Source organism: Diabrotica virgifera, chromosome 5, assembly GCF_917563875.1.
Source record: "Diabrotica virgifera virgifera chromosome 5, PGI_DIABVI_V3a".
NCBI lineage: Eukaryota > Metazoa > Arthropoda > Insecta > Coleoptera > Chrysomelidae > Diabrotica > Diabrotica virgifera.
Genome location: NC_065447.1, coordinates 52,190,696 through 52,217,349, shown reverse-complemented (window position 1 = coordinate 52,217,349; position 26,654 = coordinate 52,190,696). Strand labels below are relative to the sequence as shown.

Genomic DNA, 26,654 nt, shown 5'->3' with positions numbered 1-26,654 from the left:
TAAAAGTGATAGATTGATAATACAGGGTGATCGATTAGTAGGGTAAAGCTCAATAGCTCCACTATAGTAATAGATAGCAATAAAAGTTAATAACAAAAATTTTAGCCACCTTTGAGCTTCACATTAAAAAATTAGTTAGAATGTTACAGGGTGTTCGATAACACAGTGGCAGACCTAACTTATGATTTTTTTTTAAATGGAACACCCTATATTTTATTTTATATTCGAAATCCTGGTAACTTCTCCATCACAAAAATATAAAGGTTTGTAATGTTTTACAGGGTATTTACAAAGTTATAACCAATTTTGTATGAAAATCGTAACAAGCTCAACTCCCTGTATAAATAAAAATAAGCACAACAGCAATGGTTTATTAATGCCATATTTTTTATTTATTATCAAAATTTTTAAAAATTATTGATATTGCTAATTTTCTTTATATCAAATACAGGGTGAGTCAAAACGCAAGTACATTATTTTCTCAGTAATGTTAAATGGAACACCCTGTATTTTATATCATTATTGAAAAGTAACATTAACGTACTTTAATTTTTATATAACATTCCCTATGCCCAAATTTATAAGTTTTCGAGATATTTTCATTTTTCAGATCAAATTATTTTAGGTGTTTAAATTTATCTAAATTTTAAGTAAGCCATGACTGAATTGACAATTGAAGATTACCGATTATCAATCCGGTAATCAATGTAACACTGTAGCAAATAAAGAAATAAAAATAATTTATTAGTAATACATTTTACAAACAAAAACACAACCACTACATGCAACATTTTTGAAACAATTAAAAACTATCTTTTTATGTAAATGCAACAAATAAACAAAGAAAATTAGTAATAAATTTTACAAAAAAATACACAAACACAAAATACAATATTTTGTGAAGACAATTAAACACTACTAGATAGATATTTATTTATTTATCATAATAGATAATACACAAAACAAAAACATTGCACTCCACACCTGTACAAATTACATAAGAATTGTCAAGGCAAGGAGCGCTGTATAATTATCATAAAGTATTACAAAAATTAAAAACATGAGACTAAACAAATAAAGAAATAAGCATTGTCAAATTAAATTAATCAGAAACATTCAATATATAAACAAAAATAAAAGAGAAAATAAAATAAAAATAAAAACACTGGAAGTACAACAAACATTGCCAATTGGTTTCAGGTCTTAGTTTTAATATAATGGACTAATAATCTCTTAAAGATAGTTGCATTATCGCTATTTTTAATGTGATAAGGTATATTATGTGACATACATAAAATGTTCAACTTTTAACCAATTTAAAGTTTTCAGCATATCTTGAATTCGAGTATATCGATTACATCTCAATATTACTCGCATAGCCTTATTTTGGAGAATTTGAAGCCTGTCATAATTAGAACATCCTGTATAAATCAATGAACAACAATATAAAAAGTGAGGTAATATTAACGAATTATAAATTGTTAATTTAGTTTGAAATGTCAAAAATGGTGATACTCTTCGAAAAAAACCTATTTTTCCCTATCTTTCTGCAAATGTAATCAACATGTTTACTAAAAGTTAGTTCCCTATCCAATATGAATCCCAAATACTTTATTTCCTGAACCATTTCAATTTTTTCATTATTTAATTTAATGTGAACATCCAAACTTAAGAATTTCCCGAAAAGAGTATTATTACCAATAAACATGTATTTGGATTTTAACTCATTGACTTTCAATTTGTTTAACTTAAATCTTTCAGTCAATAAATGCAATTCACGATTCATCGTGTCCACTACATCAACAAAATCTTCCCCATAAAAATATATTAATGTGTCATCAGCAAAAAGATGAATTTTACATTTACTTAATACGTTTTTAATACGTTTCCCAAATCATTAATGTATAATATGAAAAGTAGAGGTCCAAGTACACTGCTTTGCGGCACACCAATATCATTTAACTGTGGATTTGACATTTCACTATTTAATTTAGTCCTTTGGTACCTGTTTGACAGATAATTTTCCAGCCAATTAAAAACTGTCCCGTTAAAACCATATTTCTTTAATTTCAAAAGAAGTATATGACGATCTATTGTTTCAAATGCTCTTTTGAGATCTATAAAAACTGCGCATATACCGACCCCTGTCGTATCTAAAATACTTTTCATATCTGAGACAACTAACTGTAATGCGGTCTCACATGAATGAGAATTTACAGGATATTATTTGAAGTAATAAATTTAATCAGCTGATTGTACACCACAATTTCTAAAACTTTTTCACAAAATGGGAGCATATTTATTGGACGTAATTGATCAAGTTTATTGGTATTAGGAACTTTTGGAACAGGAACTATAGTTGATATTTTAAATTGCTTGGGCACCAGGCCCTTCTCTAAACTCATATTAATTAAATTTAATAAAGGATAACCTAACACATGAAATAGATTTTTGATAATATCAAGCCCTACTTCATCCGTACTATTTTTTTATATTGAAATTTGATTATATCATATAGTTGGTTTAGTGATATGCTCTCAAAAGTTTCAAAATTTACATCAGATGAAACAACTGTCTGCAAATTTAAATTAATATCACTATTTTGGTCAAAACTTACAATAATATCTTTAATACTATCAACATAATATTGATTTAATATGTTTGCCAAATTTACACTATATGTTACACCTTCATGTTCAAGACTTTGAAATTGTGATATAGTTTTATTAGTTCCTACTAACTGTTTGAGATGTTTCCACATTTGTTTAGAATTACCCCTATTCCTGTCAATATTTGACTCATAAAATCTAATTTTAACGTGTTTTAAAATTCCAACACAGTTATTTCTTTCAATTTTATAGTTATTCCAATCTACGCAATCGTTTGTAAACAAAAATCTTTTATAAGCAAGATTTTTATTCTTAACTGCCAATTTACAAGTGTTGTCAAACCATTTATTACCAAAGTTCTTAACTTCCACAGTTTTAACTGGTGGCACTCTATTCAAAACATCTACGATATTACTGATGAAAGTATCAGTAACCTCATCGATGTTTACCGAAGAATATGCCCAATCTTTTTCAATCAACATGTTTACGATATTATCATATATTATTTTAGAACGAATTTGTTTTGTTTCAATGACTTCACTTTTAGTTACTTTATTATTGAGCACATGGACAATACAGTGATCAGATATTATGTAATTTTTTTCTACATGAGCAGTTAACGTATAGTCATTACTTATGAGAAGATCAATCATAGTGAATCTTTAAAAATTCTTGTATATTCATTTACAAGTTGCTGCATTCCATTATTTTCTATATATTCTTTCAGTTTACTTTTACCCTGACAATTTTTATCATAATGTATGTTGAAATCTCCAGCAATGACTATACTACAACTACTATGTGATTCATAATAATCATCCATCCACTTGAAAAATACATCAATGAATTCAATTATACTACCACTTGGCGATCTATAAATACCTACTATTCCATAATATGATCCATTAATTACAACATCCAAAGACAAAACCCACAGACTCTTGTCAATAATAAATGTTTTGATATTATTGACTTTTATGTATTCTTTCGTATAAATTAGAACTCCTCCTGTATGACGACTACTAGAATCACAACGCGCCATTACATATTCAGGGATCTGTAGCTCAGAATCTGAAAAATCACTAGTGATACAAGTTTCCGTTAAACATAAAATGTGTGGGTCATATACCTGAACATAAAGTTTGATTTCATCGCAATGTTTATAGTAACTTTCAGCATTAATACAAGAAAGAAGAAGATTATCTGTACACTTTTTATTTGTGCGTGTAATATTTGAAGGCGTCTTTGATGGCTAGATATTATACCCTATTCTTTCTTTGGCTTTTAATAACTGTCTTTGATAACTACTACAATTTCTATCAAATACATTATGGTTATAATTAACATGTTTAAGTTTAAGAATTTCATTTGCATATTTACAGTTAACACAAGTAAAATTATCGTTAGTAATTCTGCACTCATCTTTTTTTGTGTTGACCTCTACATAATGGACAAACATCCTGTGAAGTACATTTATCTGCGAAATGTCCAAATTTCCAGCACCGAAAACAACGAATAATATTTACGTGTTCAAAAAATCTGTAGCTATTCCATCCTATATGTATTTTTTCCTTTTCATTAATTAGATAATTAAATATATCTGCTGAAATTTCCACTATTACATTAAGTGCATTACGGTTATTAGTTTTCGATTTATATTTACGTAATATTTTAATGTAAGTTTCTATACCGTCAGTCAAATTTTGTTTTTTAAAACTATCAACAAAGCTGTCAATATCTTCAATGTCTTTTTCGTGGACATTTATGATCTTGATCTTAGGTTTAGATATACTTGCAATTTTTATCTCATAATCTGCTCCAAGAACTTTTTCAGCATTAATTTTCAAATTATCCAAAGACTTCTTATTATTACAATGAATTGCAATCGACCCTTTAGCACAAGATTTAACATTTTCAACCGACACATTTATATCAACTGGACTAAATTTTTGTGCTAATACAGTTTTTGTTGTTAAACAATTTTGATTTTGATTTTTTGGTTTTATAATAAGTGGTTCGGTTTTTTTCGTTTTTACAACATCGCTCCATTGACGCTGACTGTTTGTTAGTGTATCATTATTTACAATAAGATCAATTAACTTACAAGTTTTTTCCAATACTTCTTTTGTTTTCTTTTCATTAAGTTGATATTCAGACTAGTTTTTGTTAAGTCTATTTTCAGCTATCGTAAAACAATTGCCACAAAACCACTTTAAATTAACACAATCTTGTTTAATTTTTAACACTTGATCTTTCACTTTTGTATGTAAATGTAACAATGTAACAAATAAAGAACGAAACATAATTTATCAGTAATACATTTTGCAAAAAAACATGTTTGAAAAAATTAGAAGCTACTTTTAATAAAATATTTTTAATATTTAGTTACATAAGGTGTTCAAAATTATCTCCTAACACATTTATGTACGCCTAAAAACGATCATTGAATGAGCTACTTACTCTACGGAGCATTTGTAAATTAACACATCGAAATACACTTTGTATTCTATTTTTCATCTCATCCCTTGTTGTTGGAGGTATTTTATAAACTTCATTATTAACGTAACCCCAAAAAAATCAGTGCAGTTTATTAAATTCTGGTGATTTGGGTGGCCACGCTACTGGTCCATTGAAAAATTAAAATATCTCGAAAACTAATAAATTTAGACATAGGGAATGTTATCTAAAAATTAAAGTAAGGTAATGGTACTTTTCAATAGTGATATAAAATACAGGGTGTTCCATTTAAAATTACTGAGAAAATAATGTACTTGCGTTTTGACTCACCCTGTATTTAATATAAAGAAAATTAGCAATATCGACCATTCTTGAAAATTTTGACAATACGTTAAAAAATATGGCATTAATAAACCATTGTTGTTTTGGTTATTTTTATTTATACAGGGAGTTGAACTTGTTACGATTTTCATATAAAATTGGTTATAACTTTGTAAATACCCTGTATAATATAACAAAGATTTATATTTTTGTGATGGAGAAGTTAACAGGATTTCGAAATTACAATAAAATATAGGGTGTTCCTTTAAAAAAAAACATAAGTTTGGTCTGCCACTGTGTTATCGAACACCCTGTAACATTCTAACTAATTTTGTAATATGAAGCTCAAAGGTGGCTAAAATTTTTGTTATTAACTTTTATTGCTATCTATTACTATAGCGGAGCTATTGAGCTTTACCCTACTAATCAATCACCCTGTATAGAAGAAAACAATAGATAAAAAAGTGTACATGGACTAAAATACAGAAGAGGAAGTGTTTAAAAGCCACATTATTGAATAATGACAATAAGAAAGAGTCCTAAAAAGAACTTCTACTTGAGCAACATCAGCCGGGAAATAGAAAGGACAAAACCAAAACTGAGACCAGAGACATGTTTAAAAAAATAAAGCAAATAACACGGTCCTTGCACCTAACCACTTTGCTATCAAAGATGATAACGGAACTTTAACGACATCTAATTGAAAAATCAATTCACTAGCTATCATTAGCAAACAACGACTAATGGAAGCGTTCAAGAAAATTGATCCATCCTGACACACGAAAAAGAGTCAAAAGCGAAACAAAAACGAAGTACATGACCGTCAAAAGAACACCTGACAATGAAAATGATATCGCAATAGACAACTATACAATCGAACATGTAGATGTCTTCATATCAGGACATAGAAAAAAAAAACAAAATGTCTATTTACAGAGCATTAATTAGAACTGTAGTAACCTATGGTTATGAAACCTGAGTAATGACAAAAAAGATGAAGCCCAACTCCAGACATTCGAGAGAGAGATACTGAGAAAGGTGTATGGCTCGGTGCAAGAGGAAGACGGCACATAGAGATCAAGAGAAATGACGAAATTAATAAATTAAATGAAAGATACGATATTGTAAGTAAGATCGTTGACTACCAAAAAGGCATTTGATTGTGTAAGCTGGATAAATCTGCGGTCAATTTTAATAGAAATGGGCGCACCAATGCACCTGGTGACACTTATTAAAAATCTGTACCAGTCCAATATAGCGACAGTACGACTAGATCATAAGTTCTCAAACCAATTCAAGACCGAGAGAGGTGTTTGACAAGGATGCGTGTTGTGACCTGACTTATTTAACATGTATGGTGAATATGTCATGAGGATAACATGTGAAGGATGAGAAGGATGAAAAGGATGGGCCGGTGGAGTAACAGTAGCTGGTAGGAAAATCTCCAATTTAAGATTTTCTGATGACACTACACTTATAGCAGCAAACGAACAAGAAATGTTTGATCTCCTGCGAAGAGTTGAGTACGAAAGCAATGAAGTTGGTCTAAAAATCAATAAAGCTAAGACAAAATAACAGTCAAATAATAAGTCAGACAACTGACTAACAGGTTACAAGAATACCAGATAGTAAACACCTTTGTCTATCTCTGGTCTAGTATAACTAAAGATGGTACCTAATTGTGAAGCAGAAGTTCGGAGACGTATTGGTATGGCAAAAATGCGATGAGTCGCCTAACTAAAGTTTGGAAAGACAGATCTATCTCTCAAAATATCAAGATGAGACTGGCGAATGCCCTTGTATTCTCAATATTTCTATACAAAGCAGAGACTTGGACTCTTCGTGCATACGAGCGCCAAAAAATTGATGCCTTTGAAATGTGGTGCTGGAGAAGAATGTTGTGCATACCTTGGACAGCTCATAGGATAAACGTTTCCATTCTTAACCAACTCAAGATTAAAAAAAGGCTGTCCACAATATGTCTGCAACGAATACTGCAATTCTTTGGTCACGTGGTTCGCTAAGGTGACGACAGTTTGGAGAGATTAATTGTTTCTGGAAACGTTCCGAGGAGAAGATCAAGAGGACGATCACCAACTAGATGGTCCGACCAAATAAAGAATTCAGCTGGAAACTCATTCTGCGAAGCTCTTAGAGCAGCTGAAGATAGAGACCAATGGAGAAATTTGTTAGGAATATTGGAAGAAATCACGATCCTCAGTAATGGGGAAACGACAAGAGAGAGAGAGAGAGAGAGAGAGAGAGAGAGAGAGAGAGAGAGAGAGAGAGAGAGAGATATTATAAGACTTGTGAAAAGTCAAAACTGTCAGGGCTGAGACAAGTCCAGAGAAAAAGACACAAAAACACTAAAGAAAATATTAGAATGGAAGCCGAAAGTAAGACGAAAAAATGGAAGACCCAGAACAAGATGGTTGGATGACGTGGAAGTTGACTTGAAAACTATGAGTATAAGACAATGGACGAGAAGGGGACAAGAGAGGTCTGAATGGAAGAACATAGACAGATAGGCAAATACCTATCCAGGGTTATGGTTCCAAAAGAAGAAGAATTGAAAAATCAATTCACTGTATTTTGTCAAGTTAAATAAAAAAATTAAATACACCTACCTTTTTACCTCCCCTACAAAATCCACGGTTTCGTTCGCAGAGCTTATAAACCAAGTGGCTGAGTGTAACTCCAAAGGAGCTTTTTGACAGTCATATCTGATATACTGGCTACAATTTAAAGAATGCGAGACCAACTCTTGCAGCATTTCTGCGTCGAATTCGCGATACTTAATTGTAAAAGTAAAATCCTTTTCAGAAGGAGACCTAACGTCTATCTGGCTGGGTAGATTGTGTTCTACTATAGTTTTTGTAGAGTCTTCAGGACTTTGGAATTCACATCGCACGTGAGCTGGAGGGAATTTACCGTTTCCGTCTATGTCTATAAGATATACGTCTGGTTTTGTATACCCTAAAATTATGTGATGACTAAATTATTAATTAATTTTAACAAAAGTTTATTTAGTTTTTATTTTCATTGATTTACACTTTTTTTAAATTTATATATATACAGACTCTTTGCACTAAAATATAATTGATATAATACGTTTTATACAGGGCCGCGCCAAGGCTTTCAAGCGCCCCGGGTCAAGTAATTTTAGGCGCCCCTTTTCTTCCCCCCCCCCTTGTAAGTAGTTTTTTGCAACTTAGTGAAAAAGTCCATTTACTCACGGTTTTTGCTCCGGATTTTAAAGCACCGCTTGAATTGAAATGAAATTTGTCATAAGCGTAGCTAACATGTCAAAGAAAAAAAGTGATATTGTGCCGATGTGTTCTTTTGCTCTGAGGGTGAGTTTTACCCCTTCTCTGGGGTGAAAAACTATACGTTTAAAGTAAGTACGGAAATGGATAAACTAACTAATTCTAAGCCACTTTTGTTCTATAGAGGAAAGTCAATACTTTTCGATTATTTGCGAGTGATTATGTCCATTTTTCAACAAAAAAAACACGTTTTTCGCAAATTACTCTAAAAGTATTTTATCGAAAAAATATTATTAGCAAAAATATAGCTTATAAAGAAGTGTAAAAAAATGGTCTATGCATGAAGTCAGTAGACCCAGATGATGCAGAATTGTAGCTAATGAAAACTAGGTTCTTATTCGTCAAATTCCAAATCAAATACCTATTTCAACGAGAAATCAACAAAAAATGAAGCACTTTTCGGGGTAAACTCATTACAACTAAGTTTCATCGGTTCAAAGTGCTTTTTTTAAAAAATTGGTTTTAAAGTAATTTTTTTTAATTTTGAAAAAACTACATTTTTTTCAAAAAAGCTTAAAAATTATTAGTGATGCCAAAAATCTCAAAGAGTAAAAAAATGTACGTTTTGCTTTTCTGAATATTTTGAATCTTTTGTTTTTCGGTAAGACAAAAATTGGTTAAAAAGCGGTAACAAAGTGTAAAACCGTGGAAGTTTGAGAATTAACACTGATTTTAATGAAAATTTGGATTTAAGCTCGGTTGATCTTCTTCTTCAAAATCTACCCTATGCCGAACCGGGCTTTTTCCCTGGGGGTGAAAACAACCCCATCTAGGGAATGACAATTTTTCAATCAAAATAACTATGGAAGTCGTTAGATTGACCAATTTTGAGTAAATTTTATTCTATAAATTATTTCTGCAAAGTTAATATTTTCCAAGTTATGAGCGATTGAAACTATGCATTTTTCATTGAAAAACTCACGTTTTATGACCGTTTTTCATGAATAACTTATATTTTTTTAATGACCTATAAAAGATGTCTCTTGTTTTCCCAAAAAAATTTCACCACATACGAGTTATTTGAGATTGAAGATTCTCATAATTTTATAGAATAAAATTTACTCAGAATTGGTCAATATATCGACTTCCCTAGTTATTTTGATTAAAAATATTTTCATCCCCTAGACGGGGTTGTTTTCACCCCCCAGGGCAAAAGCCCGCTTCGGCGTAGGGTAGATTTTGACAAAAGTTAAAATCTACCCTACCCTGAAATCGATATTGATTCTCAAAATTCCACGAGAAAATGTTGATTGGACCAATTGGACTATAAGATATGGCTGTTCAAAATTGGCATACTCTCGTGATTAGGGACTCGTTCAAGCCGTTTCAACTACAGCCCTTTCAAAAATAAGCCCTTTGAACCGACGAAACATACAGATAATAGAAATAATACATAAGTAAAGTAACTTGTGAAGCGGTAACGGTTAATTTCATTTAGGATGCTAATTAGGGGGTGATTTTCACGATTTTTTTGCCAAAAAAAGGGACCAACTTTATTTTGAGTGTAACTTGCTTACTTTTAATGGTAGAAACTTTTTTAAAAAACAAAAATAAACAAGTTATGATAAGTTTTCCCCGAAAAGTGCTTTTCGTGGGTTTCTAAACGTGTTTTTGTTTGTTGAAAAATGGACATATGCACTCGCAAATAACTCGAAAAGTATTGACTTAGTGAAAAAAATCTATACAACAAAAGTTAGAATTTGTCAGTTTATTAATTTCCGGACTTATTTCAAACGTATACTTTTTCACACCCGAGAAGGGGTGAAACTCACCCCTAGGGCAAAAGCACATATCAGCACAATATCACTTTTTTATTTGGCAGGTTAGCTATGTGTATGCCAAACTTCATGTCAAGCCAAGCGGTTTTTTAAAATTCGGAAGTTTTGCAATATTTTATTGTAAGTGAATTCACTAGAATCTGTATTCGGTATTCGCTCCGTGCGTGACCATGGTGGGCGTACCTAGAAACGATGTCAGCGTGAGTAGTGGCAAAAATGACATTATTGGAGCTATTTTTGTAATGTCATTGGCATTCTTGGTATAACAAATTTTATAAAAAATGGTAAATAAATGTTATCTATTTATCATATGCTTAACGTCAATTTGTGAGATCTAAAAAGGTTAGGAACTCGATTTTTGACCCTTCGCTTCGTTATCGAACGTATTCGCTAATTCGCTTCGTATCTGTTTAGTGTACCGATAGCGAATGATCGATAACAAAGCGAAGGGTCAAAAATCGAGGTCCTGGTGAAGCAAGGTGTTGCGTCAGTCATGCACGGAGCGAATACCTACAAACTATTTGTTATGTGTTTAGGAAAGTAATATACCTATAAATATTAAATAAATGCTATAAATATTTACAAAAAACAACGATTACACCATCAGAGAACAAATATGGTTCAGTTTAATAAGAGAATAAGGGTTCGTACAATTATGGGATCAAAGTAATACTTACTGCCATTTTTATACCTACCTACGATTGGTAAGATTTAAATATTACAAGATAATAAAATATTACTAGTATTTCTGGTAATTTCGGTATTGTAAAAAAATTTTTTCGGCTCCTACTGGCGCCTTTTGAATACGGCGCCGGGGGGCTCGGCCCCCCTTCGCCCTTATGGACGGCGCGGGCCTGGTTTTATACTTCCCGACTAACAATATACCTTTACTTAATGTATTTATAACTCAGACTGAATGTACGATTTAAAATTATTCTATTTATTTATGCCGACTCTGTCTTCTAGAAAGACTCAGTAATCTCCTCACTATAGACTAAGAGCCGCTATAGGTGAAATTTCTTAATCATTTTAGGCACGATGGGACCCTATAACTTAAATAGTAGAACCTAAAAGAAAACGTTTGAACACTGTGCCGTCACTTTTCAGTGGTACATGCGTCGACAGTGGCGCATCAAACTTTCCACTTATGGACGGGATAAATAAATTAAAAGTTAACAGAACTTACTAACAGAATTAAATTTTTTTTATTTTTTTAAGTTCTATGTGATTAACACATAGGATTCATCGTGATTTTAATCCACCACCCCCCTTCCCCCTGCCCCCACCATCAAAAACTTCATTTTTCGTTTTTATTTTTTTTTTGGTGGGATGCAATCAATTTTAAAATTTCAAAAAATTCACACGCATAGTTGAGGCTTTTATAAAACATGCCTATTTTTTATAGACCAATAGGTAGAGTGTACATAACCTCAAAAAATTAAAAGAAATTTTTTTTTCAAAAAAGCGTATAACTTTTTTTGAGGAATAGCTGCCGGTCTAATTTTTTCTTAATCTTGTGTGTTTTATCAAACACTATATTTTAAATTTTTTTCAGATTTTTCCGTAACTCTCCCCACCTTTAAAAATCCGAAAAACTGTTTTTTGGGGGGTTTTGGGGGATTTTTCCTATTTTATAGACTTCGTAATATATCAAATCAATTTTGTTTTTATAGGTTATATGTAACTTGAAGTAACTGAGTTCTTTAGAATATTTAAAAATCAGAAAAACACGTTCAAACCCCCAAAAACCCCCTTAAAAAACAGTTTTTTGGATTTTTGAAGGTGACCAGCGTTACAGAAAAATCTGAAAAAAATTAGAAATATAGTGTTTGATATAGTTAGTAAGTTATATACTTTTTTTCAAAAAAAAAATTTTAAAATTTTTTTGAGGTTATGTACACTCAACCTACAGGTCTATAAAAAATAGACGTGTTTTATAAAACCCTTAACTATGCGTGTAAATTTTTTGAAATTTTAAAATTGATTGCATCCCCCCCAAAAAAAATAAAATCGAAAAATAAAGTTTTTGATGGTGGGGGCAGGGAGAAGGGGTGGTGGGTTAAAATTACGATGAATCTTATGTCTTAATCACATAAAACTTAAAAAAACGAAAAAAATTAAATTCTGGTAATTAGGGAGGGTATTTTTTAATTTATGTATCCCGCCCATAAGTGGAAAGTTTGATGCGCCACTGTAGACGCATGTGCCACTGAAAAGTGACGGCACAGTGTTCAAACGTTTTCTTTTAGGTTCTACTATTTAAGTTATAGGGTCCCGTCGTGCCTAAAATGATTAAGAATTTTCACCTATAGCGGCTCTTAGTCTACTACAGATAGGCTAAGACTGCATACGCAACGTTACTCGATCATTCTATGCTTCGGTAGTATCTAGAGTCTAGATATATGGCCAAGACCGTCCTGGTACACGTGCGTACACTTGGAAATCGCAACAATAATTATTATTTATCAAAAGAAGTAGTTTCTTTAATATATAAATTATTTTGGTTACAGGGCATAATATTTATCATATATAAAGCATAAACGATTATGTAGGCTATAAGATTACAAATAGGATTCTTCTTCTTCTTCTTTTTGTGTAGACATGACTCTGTCTGTTTTTCAATATGCCTCCAGTAAGTTGTTATTCCATCGTTTTCGTGGTCTTCCCACTGATCCTCTTCCTATTGGGGAAGCGTCTCTCGCCGTCCTTACTACTCTATCTGTTGTCATTCGGCTTACGGGGTCGTTCCATTCTACTCTTCTGTGTTTCACCCAGTTATTAATGTTGTCCACCTTGCATCTCCGTCGTATATCTGCACTTCTAGCTATATCCCATAGTGGCTTACCGTCTTAAATAGGATTCTAATGAGCTGTATCAATATTTGCTTTGTATTGGGAGACCAAAAAATCTCGGGAAAGAGAAATGTGGGCCGTAGGAGGATTTCCTGGTTGTGAAATTTAAGGGAGTGGTTCGGGTGCCGTTCGATACAATTGTTCAGAGCTGCAGCCAACAAAGTTAAGATTGCTGTGATGGTAGCCAACCTCCGATAGGAGACGGTACTGCAAGAAGAAGAAGGGGAACTAAATATATATTGTAGGAGTTTCGCTTTGGTGCAGACATAAGTTGAATTTTTCCTTTATATTGTTTAAATATACCTATTTCTTCTCTAATTTTTAAGTCTTCTATAACGATATTGTCTTCTCCCGGAGCTTTATTTTTGCATTTTCTTCAGTGCGTTTCTTATTTCGTCTATTGAAATATTAGGTATCTCTTCGGATCCTTGGTTGACTACTTTTCTTTTTAACTTTTTCTGAATTTCCTAATTTTTTTATTTGTTGCTCTTCATTGTTTTTAGACTTCTGTGTAATTCTGAATAGAACTCTTCTACTACTCTTAGTAATTCTTTTCGGTTGTTAGTGATCGTATTTTCATATTTATTTTTTGATTTCATTATTTCTTTTTTGCTAGTTATTTCCTCCTTAGAATATTGAGGCCCTTGTTGTTTTCAATAATTTGTTGAATTTGTTCACCTTTATGCTTTCGCTTGTCCTTCCTAATAGATTTTTGTAATAGTTTGTTTATCTCTCCAAATTGGTGGTGTTCTTTGAATTTTTCTCTCCTCTTCCATTAAGGCTAATATCATTTAGAGTGTTGAGATTTCGATCTGTATTCTTATTGCTTTCGATAATGTTGTTAATATGTTCTTCAAATTCATTTATATTACCATGGTCTATCTAGGTAAGTCTGGACTTCTTTTTGATCCTACGGTGTATCTCTCCTTCCCAAGATCCATTTTAATCGTGGCTTTTTCCATTCAGTGTTCGCTACCTCTTGAACATTGTTTGAGGACTGTAACATCTAAAGATTTGGCTCTTGCCTGTGATCATAAAATCGACCTCGTTCCTACGTTTTCCACCCGAACTGTGCCAAGTCCATCTCCAATAGTGTTTTTTGTAGAAGCTGTTCATTTGAAATATTTTTTTTCTAGAAGGAGGCTTCACTGCTCTTGTTCCTGTTTCCCGAACTAAATTTTCCCAGTGATGTTTCTGTCTCATCTGCATTACCCCCAGTGTTAGCGTTGAAGTCACCACATACTCGGGTGTAGTGTGTTATTTTACCATTTAGAGTTAAAGTAATATCATCGTAAAATAGATTCCATAGTCCTCATAAACACTTGTTGATGCATATATTTGTATGATTTTTTAAGTATATCTTTCACTAAATTTTAAAGTTAAGGAAGCTAATCTAGTAGAGAAACTTTGTAGTAATATAATATTGGTTTCATTTCATGCTTTCTGTATAGATGCCAACTCCTCCCGTGATATCAGTTTAACTGATAAAACAAATGACCTTAGTTCAGTTTTTTAAAGCTTTACCCTTGATTACCCCGCTAACGTATATCAAATCTCATTTGATTTTCGAATTTCTGATTCCATCTCTACTATTCTTTCTTCTGTTACTAGGAATCTAGCATTATTTGTAGCGAAGTTGAGCTTTAAGGGCTTCCTAAATTTGGTATGGTTAATTGTATATGTTATTGTTAATCTTGGCTCCGAGAACCCTTGAGAAAGATTAACAGTTTAGTGCGAGATTCTCGAAATTTTTTTCTACTCGCTTGGGGTAACACATTTTGAAATAATAAAATTTTCATTTTATTTCAGGGGGTGTTTGGCTTGATTTTAAATCCTGCCGCTCTTGCCAAGACATGTTGGCCGGTCCTTTAGGGATTAATAAACTCCTGGCCAAAAACATCGGGACACCTTAAAAATGGGCCATTTTTGATTTTTCGAATCTCCTAAACGTGTTGTCCGATTTTAGTGATTTTTTTAATATGTTATATGCTTATTCTCTAAGAATATGGATGTAGTAATAGTGTTGCTGAACAGGTAAATCTCATTGTATACCGGATGTAAAAATAATGCTGAATGAAAGTTCGTAACACTTTGTGGAATATTCTAGCATTTAAAAAATATTTAAATTAAAACTCAATTGTAGCCTTAGCCTTTCTTAACATTCTGATTTTTGACTCATTCACTTATGTTGGGTAATGAAAAAGTTAGGTACTTTGACAACTAACCATGTTCTTCATCAATGACCGGGTAATATGACCCGTATGCACGCCAATGGTGAATATAAAATACATATGTCAAAAATGCACAATAACTGTCTCTTAAAACCCACCAAATTTTATTTGTATATCTCAACCGGTTTTAGAGCAATAAATAAATCGTCAGTGTGTAAGAAAAAATTCAACATCGTATCTCGGAAACAAAGCATTTGCAGACATATGTTTATAAATCAAACGGTCATTATTTTTCATGCAGAATAACCCGTTAAAGTTTGTCGCACTTATTTAGAAACACCCTGTATGGACGAAGAACATGGCTAGTTGTCAAAGTACCTAACTTTTTCATTATCCAACATAAGTGAATGAGTCAAAAAGCATAATGTTAAGAAAGGCTAATGCTACAATTAAGTTTTAATTTCAAAATTTTTTAAATGCTAGAATATTCCACAGGGTGTTAAGAACTTTCAGGAAAAACACAGTATTATTGTTACACCCGGTATACAATGACACATACTTGTTCAGCAACACTATTACTACATCCATATTCTTAGAAAATAAGCCTATAACATATTAAAAAAATAAATAAAATCGAACAACAGGTTTTGGGAGATTCGAGACATAAAAAATAACCCATTTTTAAGGTGTCCCGATTTTTTTGGCCAGGAGTGTATTTCCTTAATTCCAGATTCCAGTTCTTACAGTTATTCGGCTGATACTTGGTCGCCAAAATCTCGTTTAGGATAACGTCACGGTTGCCAACGTAAAGATGAGGTTGACATTTGACTAGGGAAGGCTATTTGAGAAGCATTACTACCCCATTACATATAATATGGGTAAGATAAAATAATATGAATAAGTGTAGAAATATAGTGAAGCATCGCACCTCGCCAGGCACATCGCTGCGCACATCGCTGAAGAAACAAATCAATGCATTCAAATAGCAGGGAACATAGTGCAGCGTCGCACCTCGCTACTTGTTTTTCAGTATGCGATGGTTGTAGCGATGTGCCTGGAGAAGTGTGATGCTAGACTATATTATGTATTTCTACACTAAGAGAAGTGTGATGCTAGACTATATTTCTACACTTTTTCACGGGATAAGAGTGAAAAATATATGATAAAATTGATAGTCCTGTCGCCAGGGGGGTACAACGGCCTCCTTAATTCAGATGGACTTACCCAAGTTTTTTTTTATATATTTTGACCCGTAGAATACGAATTTTTTGGGTAACAGTTGATCCGGATGTCGATTAGATTGTTATAGACAAAGAACTTGAGGAATTACATAACAGCGATTTCTCGCAAAACAAAACATCTTTTTGTATTTTTTGGGTCATTTTAAGCAAAAAATATTCCTACAAGTTTTTTCGTAGAATGCATAGTTTTCCAGATAACCGCGGTTGAACTTTCAAAAAATCGAAAAATTGCAATTTTTGAACCGGAATAACTTTTGATTAAAAAATAAAGTAGCAATTCTGCTTACCGCATTTGAAAGTTTAAGTCAAATTATATCGGTTCTGATTATTTGCATTGCTAAAAATTAATTTTTTTATTGTTTAACAAAGCTATAAACACATAGTGTTTCCCGTGCCAAATACATGCGTTTTAACGCATGCTACGTAGAAATTGCCTCGCTTGCACTTGTAGCTACTCTACCTACTCGTTCCATTTTAAATGAGAAATCATTGAGAACATCACTCACGCACTGGGTGTTTATAGCTTTGTTTAACAATAAAATAATAAATTTTTAGCAATGCAAATAATCAATAATCAAAACCGATCTAATTTGACTTAAACTTTTAAATGCGGTAAGCAGAATTGCTACTTTATTTTTTAATCAAAACTTATTCGGGTTCAAAAATTGCAATTTTTCGATTTTTTGAAAGTTCAACCGCGGTTATCTCGAAAACTATGCATCCTACGAAAAAACTTGTCAGAACATTTTTTGCCTAGAATGACCCAAAAAATACAAAAAGATGTTTTGTTTTGCGGGAAATCACTGTTATGTAATTCCTCAAGTTCTTTGTCTATAACAAACTTATCGACATCCGGATCAACTGTTACCCAAAAAATTCGTATTCTGCGGGTCAAAATATATAAAAAAAACTTGAGTTAGTCCATCTGAATTAAGGAGGCCGTTGTACCCCCCCTGGCGACAGGAACAATGAGGTCAATGACTAGAATTTGTAATTTCAAGGAGAGGTTATTAAGGCTCAATTCCATTGAGACAACGCTGAACGACATGAGGCAAGATACACGTATCCACTCATCGCCTGCTTCAACCAACAAGTTCCTGATGTAATTGTATATGATATGGGTGCATGTTGTTTTTCTTGAGTATGTTTTGGATAAATCCATAACTTATATCTTGCTTCGAATAATATTTCGAATACTTGTATGAGGATTTTCTGTAGCCAGTAAAACATTTAATTCATTTTCATCCGTAATAATGGTTTTGGTTTGTTTCTTTGCTTCATATAAAACCGAACTAGTACGAATAAACCTGTCTAATAAGTTATCCTCTCTTATTTGGTTGTCGACGCTGTGGATACCGTTCCTTATAAATTCTTGTGGCAAGTAATGCGTTTTTGAAACACTCTCCTAAAATCCATATCATTTCTGTCATTTTTTCACGACTCAAATTAATTGTTAGGTAACAATTATAACAATATGGCAAACACTTATAATCATAAAATAACAAAAATAAAAACGTACAGATAATTAAAATCTTACATCTGAAAGTTCTTGTGTCACTTATTTCAAAGCCACCCTAAACAAGAACTTGCAGCAATTTATAGTTCCCATTTCTTCGCGGAAAATTAATATCATTTTGTTAGTAAATACAAAATTGTATAGAATTAGAATTTACCAGAAATTTGGAGAAAGAATGAAATGCAGTTTAATTTTAATTATCACTAACAAACACATTGCAGGTTTCTAAGGCTAATTAATTATTGTAATAAACGTATTTATGAGTTATCAACAATAAAACTAAAATATCCTGAAAACTAATAAATTTAGGTATAGGGAATATTTAAAAGATATGCAAGAATAATGATAGAACTTTTCGATGGTAATATAAAATACAGGGTGTTCCATTTAAAAATATGAAGAAAATCTTTTATTCTCATTTTGACTTACCCTGTATACAAATTGTGTAGTGATAAAAAAATTGTACGTTGTTGTAAAACTACTTTCATATTGACAGTCAACGGCAGTAAAAAAATAAGTTTATATTACACAGTTACAATCATACAGTGTCTAACTTTTATTAACAACTTTTTTCATATATGTATTATGTATTGTATAATAACAGATATATTGGACTTTGTCACAGAAGTTGATCACCTTGTATAATATATAAACAGAGTTAAAGTCATGGTAAAGTTCTCGTTTAGTAGTCTGGCCTTTTTTAATATATAGATAGGCTAGCTTTGTCTTGTAGTATAAACAATTTCTTATTTTTTTTTAAACTGGAATGTTTTTGTGGATTATTTTTAAAGTGTAGGTGTTTTAATATCTCTGCAACGCATTGGAAAAAATAAAAAAATAAATGTTGTTCTTACCTAAAAGGGCTAATTCCTCACAAGTTTTCCTATATTGAGCAAAATGGCAATTCTTTCCCATATAACCAGTGTTAGCACAATCGCACGTTAATTTGTCTTCCTTAACTGAGCACTTCCCTCCATGCTCACATGTATTGGGTCGTTTACACGCATCTATAAATCTACAGTCATCCAGAGTTACCTCACCTACAACTCTTTCACTTTGCAAGATAGATCGAGGCTCCAGAATAACACCATTGACCATAATATCCATCATGCAACCAACGAGACCTGCATTCGTTCTTGATCCAGCAGCTACCTTAATTTTATCCCCAATTGCGAATTTCATATCTCCGATTTTTTCTTGTTTCGTTCTGTTATCAAGAGTTAGTGTGATTTCTTCTAGTTCTCCTATATACGTCAAGTTCAACCAGTGCCATATACCCGGAGTCTTCTTAACGCTTATCAGATGAGTAACGTTTCGGGTATGATCAGAGACTTCAAACCTTACTTCGTCATTTACTATTCGTACTTCCCAGTAAATACCTGTCTGAGCTTCACTGGAAGCTACCACACTTAAATTGCTACTAGCTTTATAGCTGAAAGATAGCGATAAATTGTCAGTAAAATTATTGTGCCACCATATATGCGACGAAGAAAACGGGAATGTTATAGGTATATCTGTAACATCAATCTCGTAGAATTCAGGTCGCAGGATACCAATGTAGTGAACCTTGGGATTATTTTTGTGCAATTCGTAGATTATGGATATATCATTGTAAAAGACGTACTTCAAAGATCCAACAAAGTTGTTCGTAGACTTCAGTCCCTGCTTTTTCTGTAATTCAGGACCTCCTCCAATATAAATTTCTGGATCGATGTAAAGTACAGGAATCCCAGTGATATTTATAGTAACTCTTTCTTCGTTGAGAATTAGATGTATTTTATCATACTCGTGAAATATTGTTAAATTATTCCATTGGTATAGTTTAAATTCAGTTGTTTGTCCCAAAACCTTTACCAGTGGGTCTTCACCGAAACTTACTTCCACAAAAACGGAATTGTTGTAAATGGATGCTGCTATGTAATGGTCCAAACTCTGCTCACCTCCAGCTGCATATAGTAAAGCGGAATCGTCAAATCTGGTTTTAAATAGCATGGAAAATCGAGTTACTGCAGAATGAACTCTATCTTTCCAGTCATATACTCTGTAGGATACATAGGAAGATCCTCGTAAGGTAAGAATCGTTGCAGCTAAAAAAATGAGTTTTTAATACAGAATAGCGAAATAATTTAATCATAAGATAAGTGATGTAGAGAGCTTGAATATGGAGAATATGAAATTGGTCATTAATATAATGATTATGATGTAGAACGGAGAGTGCGTTGAATCTGTTTTTCTATTATTGAAATCCCTTTTGTGTTCTGCTATACGTTCATTAAAGGTTCTACTAGTTTGGCCGAGGTAAGTTTTTGGACCATATGTAAGTTTGTATACCCCACTATGTAAGTGCTTTTTCTTTTGACTCTTGTTGTTCTTAATATATGTGCCAAGTTGTTGTTTGTCCTAAAAGCTAGCGTTATTCCTTTCTTTTTTATGTGTTTGGTACCTTCTGCCCAGTACCTTCTATTTATTTACACACATAACAGGCCGTTAAGACCTAGGTTAACCCAGTACCTTCCACTCGATTACTTCTTCTTCTTCTTAAGGTGCCTATCCGTCCGAATGTTTTCGATCAGCATGGCTATCCTAACTTTGCTTGCTACTATTCTGAATAGTCCGGTTGTCGATGTATTAAACCACTTTCTCAGATGTTGAAGCCAAGATTTTCTTCTTCTCCCTGGTACTCTCTTTCCAAATACCTTGCCTTGAAGAATGAGTTGCAACAAGCCATATCTCTGTACATTCCTCATAACATGGCCAAGATATTCTAGTTTGCGCTCTTTGATTGTGTTAATAATCTCGCATTCCTTGCCTATTCTACGTAGAACCTCAACATTAGTCACACGATCCACCCACGAAATTCTCAAAATGCGCCTGTAACACCACATCTCGAATACCTTGAGTTTTCTCAAAGAAGCCTTGGAAAGTGTCCAGGCCTCTACTCCGTATAATAACGTAGAAAATACAGAGTATCTGATGATAGAGATTCTGGTAGCAAGAGGTAAATCGTGGCTTCTGAAAAGAGACTTCATCATTATGAACGCTGATCTCGCTTTTCCTATGCGCTGTTTTATTTCACTTGAGTGGTCCCACGGGCTGTTTATGTTGGTACCAAGGTATGTGTAGCTGTCGACCCTGTCAATTAGTTGTTGGTTAACCAAAAGCTGTGTATTTAATATTTCGCGCTTACTGACTACCATGTACTTTGTTTTTTTCGTATTGAGATCAAGTCCATATTCTCTACTTATATCTGATATGCGCGACATTATTCTTTGCAAACCATCTAAACTGTCTGCAAAAACTACAGCGTCGTCGGCATATCTAATGTTGTTCAGACGCACTCCATTGACTAATACGCCTTCCTGTAGTTCTCCCAGCGCTTGCTCGAAGATACATTCAGAGTATATATTAAACAGCACCGGGGATAGGATGCATCCTTGCCTCACTCCTCTATCTATGGAGACTGCCTCTGTCAATTGGCCATCCACTTTAATATTGGCAGTTTGGTTGTAATACAAATTATATATGATTCTCAAGTCTCTATCATCTACTCCCGCTTCTTTCTAGATGTTTATGAGTTTATCATGTTTTACTCTATCAAACGCCTTTTTGTAGTCGATACAACTAATATACACGTCACAGTCAACATCCCTGCATCTTTGCATAAGCACTTGGATAGCGAATAGAGCCTCTCGGGTGCCTAAGGCATCGCGGAATCCAAACTGCGTCCATGATACCTGTTCTTCGCATTTTTTATACATTCTGCCGTGTATCACTTTCAGAAACGTTTTGAGTAAGTGGCTCATTAGGCTAATTGTTCTGTAGTCTTCACCTGTTTTGGCATTTACTTTTTTGGGTAAAGTTACGAAGGTCGACTTTAACCAGCTTTGGGGTATTTTTCCAGTTACGTATATTTTGTTGAATACAATTGTTATCCATTTTATTCCTTGTTCATCCATAAGTTTTAGGAATTCTACATAAAACTGGTCAGGCCCTACAGCTTTACCATCTTTAGTTGTTTTAATAGCTGACGTGACTTCTTCAATGGTAATCGGGGGTCCTGTTTGGCATTCAGTGTCTTCAATGGTATTCTGCCTTTCATCTGAAAAAGTAACTTCCACATATTTCTTCCACGTGTCTAGTTTTTCTTCCACACTTAACAGTGGTTTGCCTTGGCTATCTGCCCAATACCCAACTTTTCTAGGTTTGTATAAGCCTGCAGATTCTTTAACTTTTTTGTGCATATTGAACGAATCGTGTTTATGTTGTAATTGCTGGATTTCCGCACACTGTTCTCTTAGTCGTGTATCCGTAGCTATTCTAATTGCTTTTTTAATCTCTTTATCTATTCTTTTGTTTAATGACATGTCCTGATCTTTAGACTTTCGCCTCTCTTCCATCATATCTAAAATCTCGTTTGTCATCCACGATTTCTTCTTTATTTTTGGTGGTTTGAGGAATTTCTCACGTATGTCTTCTGAAACTGTATGCAACTTTTCTATCTCCTGGTCCATGATATCCGATTGAGTAACGGTATTCAAGTTGTTCTGTATATACCGTTTTACACTCTGTTCTGTGTTTTGGTCTTTTAATAGCCTGATGTCGAATTTTGGATTGACACTACGTGTCTGAAACCTTTTTAGCCTGAGCTTAATTTTGCCAATCACTGGGTTATGGTCTTACTTGATATCAGCTCCTGGGTATGTCTTGACTAGTGTTGCCAGGTCCGATTTGTTTTAAATCGGTACATAAGGTAAAACAAATCGGGATTTAAGGTTGTAGATCGGGACAAATAAACAACAATAGTCCAGTAAATGACCGTATTGGAGTGTAATTTTCAGGGTTAACTCCAAATTGCATGAAAATTTGGTTTTAGGTTCTACTTACCGTTTACTTCAAAGTTGAACTTGTACCGTTGGTTGCTTTTACTTGGGGGGTGACAGTTACCCCTTCTCGGGGGTGAAAAAACGGATGTTTAAAATAAGTCTCAAAATGGATAAATTGACTAATTCTAAACAATTTTTGATCTATAGAATTTTTAACTAAGTCAACACTTTTCGAGTAATTTGCGATTAAAATTGTGTATTTTTCGATTTTTTTTTTTTCGAAAACAACTCAAGAAGTATTTTATCGAAAAAAATATTCTTAGCAGAAATGTAGCTTATAAAAAAACAATAAAAAACAGAAAGTCTATAAAACCAGTAAAAGCAAAGTTGTAGCTAATCAAAAATACGTTCTTATTCGTCAAATTCAAAATCGAATATTTCAACGTTAAATAATCACAAAATGAAGAATTTTCGGGAAGCACTTATTAGAAATTATTTAAAGTATTTAAAAAATCTTTATTTTTGTTTTATATAAAAGTCTATAGCATTAAAACTAAGCGAGTTACGCTCAAAATAAAGTAAGCCCCTTTTTTGGCAAAAAAATCGTGAAAATCTCCTCCTATTTAGCAAACTAAATAAAATTAATCGTTACCGATTTATAATTTACTTTATATGTGTATTGTTTATACGATCTGTAGGGTTTACCGGTTGGAAGTGCTTATTTTTGAAAAACATTGGTTTTATAGTAAAAATATGGTCTAACTAAAATATTGGAAAAATGCCCTTTTTTCAAAATAACTAAAAAAGTATTAGTGATACGAAAAATCTCGAGTAAAAAATGTCGGTTTTACTTTTATAAATATGATAGTTTCAATTTGTTTTTCTGTAAGACAAAAATTGGTTAAGATATGGCTGTTCATATTTTGCATACACTCGTGATTAGTGACTCGTTCAGGCCCTTTCAACTATGACTATTTCAAAAATAAAGCCTTCAAACCGGTGAAACTTACAGATCATATAAAAAATACACAATTAAACTAAATTGTTTGTAAAGCGGTAACGATTAATTTCATTTAGGGTGCTAAATACTGGGGGATCTTTACGATTTTTTAACAAAAAAAGGGGTCAACTTGATTTTGAGCATAACTCGCTTAGTTTTGATGCTAGAAACTTTTTTAAAACATAAAAATAAAGCTTTATTAAACACTTCAAAAAAAGTTTTAATGGTTTTTTTCCGAAAATGGCTTCATGTTTTGATTATTTTATGTTGAAATATTTATTTGTTTTTGATTTTGACGAATAAGAACGTATTTTTCAAAAGCTATTTGATTTTGCTGGGTCTTTACGAATTCATAACCTTTTTTTCTTTGTTATATGCTACATTTTTCTTAAGAATATTTTTTTTTTCGATCAAATACTTACTTTTTGAGTTGTTTGTGAAAAATCGCCTGAAAACGTGATTTTTTGTCGAAAAATAAACATTTTCAATCCGAAATAACTCGAAAAGTATTAACTAAGTTAAACATTTTTATAGAACTAAAGTTGCTTAGAATTTATCCATTTCCGGACTTATTTTAAACGTGCGGATTTTCACCTCTAACTAGAGATTACTGTCATCCCCGAGTAAAAGCAATTATCTGCAGAAGTTCAGTTTTGAAGTGGATATTAAGTAGAACCTAAATCCAAATTTTCATGCAATTTGGAGTTGACCCTGAAAGTTACACGGTATCGCCGTATTTCGCGTTCATTTACTGGACTACATACATGGTGTTTATATAATCTGTATTTAATCCTACATATAACCATAATAATCAGACGAAATTACAAAACAAAATCGTAGATTAAGTAAATTATTTATTTTTTATTAAAATTATATTTTTCATTCGATTTTGCCTTTTTGGAGTGCCTTGTTTTTTTATAAAATAGTTATAAAATTCACTGCAAGTCATGCTGAAATTGCTTTTCGTTGGTGAAATTTTTCGGGACATTTAGTGTCCCGATCAGGTACAAATCGGTACGCGTCCCCAGACCGTTGAAAATCGGGACACCTGGTAACGCTAGTCTTGACTGATGTTATGTTGTTTCGGAATCTTTTATTAATCATGATGTAATCTATTTGATTTCTCACTATGCGGCCTGGAGTGTCTTGAGGTGATTTCCATGTATATAATCTTCTGTAAGGGAGTTTGAAGTAAGTGTTAGTAATCACAAACTCTTCTGCCACAAATTCACCCATCTTTGATTACATATACAGGCAAAATATCAACTAAAATTGCCAAACACATAAAAAAGAAAGGAATAACACAAATTTCAAATATATATTATTAAGAAAAAGAGCCAAAATTAAAAGCACTTACACAGTGTAGTATACAAACTTACATGTAATACTCTCGAAAAACTTACATCATATAAACTGGTAGAACCTTTAATAAAAGTATAGCACAAAAAGGAAAACAGATTCTACGCACGCACTTCACCCTCATCATAATCATTCTTTTAATGACTAATTTCAAATTCTCAAAATAACAATATAAACACAACAAATGTTGTTTCATGTTTTCTTATAGCTACACGTTTCCTTATTGTTCTTTAACAGACATTTTAAGTTCGACAGTATCTTGGGAATTTTAGTAGTCCCTATCTTTCCGACGTAACTATTATTATTTCATTATCTGCTTTGCTATCCAGATGTTTATGCTGTTACAGTAATCCTTTCTTTTGTATCCAGTCATCTGTCTCCAACGCCTCTATAATTTTGTTTGAAAATTGTTGTGACGCTGAGTTAATTCATCTTCTTCTTTAAGTACCGTGCCCAAATTTTAGGCGTGGGTAGCTTCCATGACAATTTGCCGATATCGTTCTCGATCTTGCGCTGCATGTAATAATTCATCTGCTGATAAACCAGTCCATTGACGAAGGTTTCGGAGCCATGAATATTTCTTCCTACCACTTTCTTTTTTTTCCGTCGATCTTTCCGTTGAACTGCAGTATCCTGTATCTGCTACCTCAGATTATATTCCCGAGATATTCAAGTTTTCTCTTTTTTATCATCTTGATTAAGTCACCTTCGCCTTGACCTACTCTGTTTAAGACTTCTCTGTTTGAAATGCGTTGAACTCAAGTTATTCTGAGCATTCTACGATATGATCACATCTAGAAGGCTTCTAATTTGTTCATCATGTTAACCTTCATGATCCAGGTTTCACATCCATACAGTAATACAAGATACACATAACATTTTAGGAACTTGATTCTTAGTTGTAAATTCAGCTGCGAGTTGCTCAGAACAGATCTAAGTTTCATAAATGCCCCTCTTTCAATTTCTATACGAGTTTTAATTTCTTCATCCAGATTTAGTGTCTCGTTTATCCAACATCCTAGGTATTTAAAATGGTTAACTTTTGTTAAAGGTTCATTATTGACAATTAGTTGCATAGGGCCGACGTCTTGTTTACTAACCATAAGCAACTTAGTCTTTGTTGTATTTATGCTAAGTACGTTATTAGGGCATTCTCTAGTGACTCGATCTATAACGAATTGAAGATCTTCGATACTTTCAG

The 26,654-nt window shown here is 32.8% G+C and overlaps 1 protein-coding gene across 1 annotated transcript in view; it reads right to left on the bottom strand.

Annotated features, from left to right (window-relative positions):
- The window catches only part of LOC126885725 (axotactin), a 128,203-nt gene that overhangs the window by 63,424 nt on the left and 38,125 nt on the right, over positions 1 to 26,654 (bottom strand). Inside the window, exons 7-8 of the mRNA XM_050652493.1 lie at positions 19,126 to 20,358; positions 8,015 to 8,363 (exon numbers count right to left, since the gene is read on the bottom strand). Coding sequence (XP_050508450.1) covers positions 8,015 to 8,363; positions 19,126 to 20,358 — 1,582 coding nt within the window. The remainder of the gene's footprint in view (positions 1 to 8,014; positions 8,364 to 19,125; positions 20,359 to 26,654) is intronic.